The sequence below is a fragment of the Populus trichocarpa genome, chromosome 7 (genome assembly GCF_000002775.5).
Source record: "Populus trichocarpa isolate Nisqually-1 chromosome 7, P.trichocarpa_v4.1, whole genome shotgun sequence".
NCBI lineage: Eukaryota > Viridiplantae > Streptophyta > Magnoliopsida > Malpighiales > Salicaceae > Populus > Populus trichocarpa.
In genome coordinates, this window is record NC_037291.2 from 7,681,917 (window position 1) to 7,686,562 (window position 4,646).

Consider the following 4,646-nt stretch of genomic DNA (forward strand, 5'->3'; position numbering starts at 1 on the left):
ATCTTTTAATATCTTATTAGTTAAAAATTGGGTTTTGAGATTTTTTTATATTTATTGTTTTTGGTCAAATGACTCGAGTCATAAGCTTAATAGGTTAACATGAGTTGACATAATTTTTTTTTAGTTTATTTTTTTTTAATTTTATCATTTAATATTGATTTTTTTACTCAATCTTGGTTTTTTTTTTTTTTAAATGCACTACATTGACTGAATATCAATATATTTATTTATTTTGCTTAGATTCATGGGATAAAGCCACCGTTTTGACTCTCTTTGTTTCAATCTCTATCAACATACATATATTACTCCACACATGAATTAATTTCAAGCAAACTAATTAACATATATGAACTACCCTCATATGAAACCTAATTTTCAATAAATTTATTGCCAAGAAAAAGACCTTCAATGTTATAAAATAAATAGGAAAAGATAAAGAAAATTTACTTAAAAGAGGAGTTATATGATCATTTTGTAAGTTAAGGTTTTGCAGAAATTTTGCAATGAAATGAAATGAATGATTTTATAGAATACAAAAAGAAAAAAGCTTTTATACCTGGAATATGTAAAAGAAAGACAACTTAGGTGCAAGAGAGAGTTACATGGAAAAAAGTCTAAAACAATATAATAATTGTAAAAAAATATCACGAGTTCAAAAAAAATTATACGAACACTATTTTTACAGTGAATGTCCATATAGTAATTTTTTTTTTTAATAAACATAGTAAACAACCAATAAAAACATAAAAACAAGCTTTCATTGTGACAAGAGAAAAAAAAAATACTTAACCCTATTAGGTCATCATGCAAGGGGATTTTTGTATTCTAGAAATCAGAACCACTAAAAAGAATACCCTTCTTTCTTACAGAACATTAACCTTTTATTACCTTAACCTCAACAAAAATATAAATAACAGGATCTTCTATTTTCCTCTCTACTCGGATTTCTTCCTCAACACCCCCATTCCACACCACCCCCACAATACCCCCTTAATTTTGAATTCGCCGTTTCATCTCCTCTTTTACAATTAACTGAAGTGATCAGGTACTTAACAATTTAAATCAAGCACAGCCCATCTGATAAAAAACAAACCTTTATGTGTTTTTGTCATTGAATCAATGCACATGCAATGGAACTCTATTAGATTTTGTATAATTCAGTTGAATCAAGCTTCTAACACTGCGAATTACCTCTTATCTTGCTTTGATTCTCTGTTTTTAATCATGATTGGTATAGAAATGAGGGAATTCAATTGTTTACAATGGATTCTTGAAAGATTGTTACTTTCTGGTCCATGCTGGGTGAATTTTGAATTGTAATCCTTTTTGGGTTGTAGTGTTATATTGGTTGGTTGTGTTTGGTTGCTGAGAAAGATGATAATTTGAAAATATTTTGAGCTTTTGTATTGGATGTATTGTTTATTAGCTAAATTGTCGTTTAAGATTGTTGCATAAAATTTTGTTGAAGTTGATAACCTTCATTTTTTTGTGTTTTTTAAAGATAAATTGGATTAATGGAAAGTATAGGGTTTTGGTGGATTCGTTTTGTAGTTTCAATTCTGATTCGAAAACTAATAATGGTGAATTGATGAACTATGATCTAGTTTTAAAAGGGTTTGTGCTGATCTTGATTTTGAGAAGGGTAAGCTTAGATTTTGCTCGATTTGTTTCATTTAGGGTTCTGGTTCCTGGGGTTGAGGCTTGATAATGAATCTGTTGTCTGGTTTTCTATTTTTTTCGAGCAGGAATGTAGTTGGATTGGCTGTGTCATCAGATAGTGAATTTGAATTTTTTTTAAAGACTTAGATTGGGAATAATGGAGGCTAACATATGTGACATCAATCACTTGGATGCTGATGTCCTTTTGCCTCCTCGAAAGCGCCTGCTTGCTGGATTCAAGAAACAGAGTTCTGATGGTGATGGTGCTTCGCTTCTTCCTGTAGTTGGTTCCTCTTCATCTTCAGCATCTCCTGCTTCTCCATCTCCCCAGTCTCCTCCTTCCCCGACACCTTGTTCTCCTTCTTCAAGTGAATTTCAGGCACGTCTTAACAAGCTGTTGAGTTCCCATTTTAATAATAGTCATAACCTTTCACCTGAGCAGATTGTGGAGGCCTCAAAATCAGCAGCTGAGGCTGCTGTTAAGGCTGCAGAGGCTGCAAGAGCAGCGGCTCAGGAGAAGGAAATTAGTGCAGCAAAAGCTGTGACAGCTGCCAAGAGTGCTTTAGCTTTAGTTGCATCATTTCCTGAAGAGGCAGCTAGCAAGGATAAATACCTGAGAAAGAATAAGTTGAAGAAGCATGTCCAAGTTCAGCTCTTGTACAAAAAACACCAACCAGTTGAGAATTATAGGGATGATGAAGAATTAGCTCGTAAGTTGCATCGCGTTATAAACAGCTCGCCAAGAATTTCGAAGAATTCTTCCAGTTCTGACTTGAAGGGTGGTCATAGAAATAAGAAGCCTAAAAGCTCAACAAGTTCGGAAAGAACTAAGGTTTCAAATGGAAGTATAATTTTCGGAGAAAACCCACCTTCTTTTTGCAATGGGCATGCCATAGCTGGTGAGTTGGATTCTGATGATTCTATCCAGGAGGCACCCATAAGAATACCTGATGAGAAGGCACTGAAATATGAAAAAGCTGGCCAATTAGACATGGATAATGGGGAAGCAGAGTCAAGTCACTCGAAGGAGAAAAACTGGGGGGATTCGGGTTCGCCTAGTAAAAAGAAGGGAAGACTGAAACTGAAGAAGTTGCCATTAAGCGTTTGTAATTCTAAGGATCAATCAAACCCCAAGGAAGATAGTCTTCCTAGAAGCCTCCCATTGACTGATAAGAACACGGGTAATCCTGCTACTACTCGTGTTAAGCCTTTGTTTCCAATGGAGCCTTCTACTGGTACTCTAATGCAAATTGAACCTACACCACTGTGGAAATGCCAGGAGTTCAAAGCACCTGCATGTGTCAAACAGAATAAAGTCGTGCAGTCGTAATCCTCAAACCCTCTTTGGTAACAGCTGATGACTGATAGAAGTTGATAGCTGAGGTAGGATTTGTGATGCTCTTCTTTTTTCTTTTTTTCTTTATATAGAAACCAGCTTTATTTGATTTGTCTGTTTTTTCCCCCATGACCTTTGGTTTTGTAATGAAGTTAAACTGATTGAAATGTATATTTTTAAAAATTCAATTGCTTGCATCCATGCTTACACATTCAAAATTCCTGTTTCTCAAGATGACATCAAAACTTCAAGTATTGTAATATAATAAATTAGAAAATAATTTTGCTATTTTTTATTTTTATTTTTTTGTTTCATAGCCACCCCGTTTTATTATAGATGTGAATATCAGGATTGGTATCTCTTTTGTTCATCCCTTGCTAGTGCCTTATTCTAAAAGATATGCATGATATTTCTAAATGGAAAAGGTTTCTTTATGGTGAAAATTAAATAATAAATGGAGAGGTAGATCGAGAAATTAGTCAAAATGAATGAAGCATTTTGCTTTCTGTGCATGCAATGAATGCTCTCCAAAGATTCAGGTAAAAGAGCTTCAGTGCTTTTTATTATTATTATTATTATTTATGATACCAATTTATTCCAAGGCAGTTGTTCCTAGAAAGAACAAAAGGTTCCGAGGCAAAGAAACCAGAATTTTGTTTGATCACACTCTCCTTTCCTTTCCATTGTTGCCTTCTGAGGGTCACCAGTTTGTCACTTTTGGCGACCACAAGATAAGGCCATCACCTGCTTTTCTAATTAAAATTCGGACTTCAACCATCTAGGTGGTGGCCCAGTGGTAAGAGCTTGGGATCAAGAGGTTTGCTCCTTCTGTGGTCTCAGGTTCGAGCCCTGTGGTTGCTCATATGATGGTCACTAGAGGCTTACATGATCGTTAACTTCAGGGCCCGTGGGATTAGTCGAGGTGCGCGCAAGCTGGCCCGGACACCCACGTTAAACTAAAAAAAAAATTTTGAACTTCTTAAGCAAGTCAAGGTAATCAGGTCTGTCAAAGAGCCTTCCCCCGTGGTGTTGGCCAAATGGCAGCGAATTTGATGAGATACACACCAACTAGATCAGTTCAGTTGGTTGTTTCCTCTCCTTCCTTCCGCCACATCGAAAACCAGTTGAATATTGTTATTTTATTCTACAATATTCATATAAGATGATAAGATGAATCGAAAGTGAAAATTATTTTAAAAAGTAACCACAACCACACTTTCAAATAAATTTAAGATTTTTTTTCTGTTTTTCCCGAAGAAATTAATGATAATATGTATTGCTCTATCAAAAGAAAATGCAAGCAACATTGGTTTCTTTTTTATTTTCCCAAACACATCAAGGATGACTATTTCTTGGGTTAAAAAAAAATGGAGTTTCTCAGTGAAAATAAAAACACGCCTTTTGCATGCAAAATTGCAAATCTACTCTTGGAGAACAGGTGGCTATTCTACTAACAGAGAGAGATGCCTTGGTCCTGACTCTCTTATATTTGATTCTCACGCAACTTTAAGACCATAATGTATTCACATGGGATTTTTGTAACTGTTTTGACGTTAGTCATTGTCCAAATTGCCTTCACATTTATTGCTTGTTAGGTTTCATACCTTAAGAGAAATTACATTACATTTGCTTGTCTATTGTTAGGTTTCAC

General features: G+C 34.9%; 1 protein-coding gene across 2 annotated transcripts; it reads left to right on the forward strand.

Moving 5' to 3' along the window:
• The first annotated feature begins 848 nt into the window (after window positions 1-848).
• On the forward strand, window positions 849-3,183 carry LOC18103742 (uncharacterized). Of its 2 annotated transcripts, none has more exons than XM_052454795.1 (2): window positions 849-1,045; window positions 1,801-3,183. In XM_052454795.1, exon 2 carries the CDS (start codon window positions 1,817-1,819, stop codon window positions 2,987-2,989), a length of 1,173 nt encoding a protein of 390 aa, XP_052310755.1. In that variant the 5' UTR covers window positions 849-1,045; window positions 1,801-1,816; the 3' UTR covers window positions 2,990-3,183. The 2 variants fall into 2 exon arrangements, with proteins under 2 accessions (XP_052310755.1, XP_024460708.1); XM_024604940.2 differs by having other exon boundaries at window positions 851-1,045; window positions 1,746-3,183.
• Window positions 3,184-4,646: the final 1,463 nt, after the last annotated feature.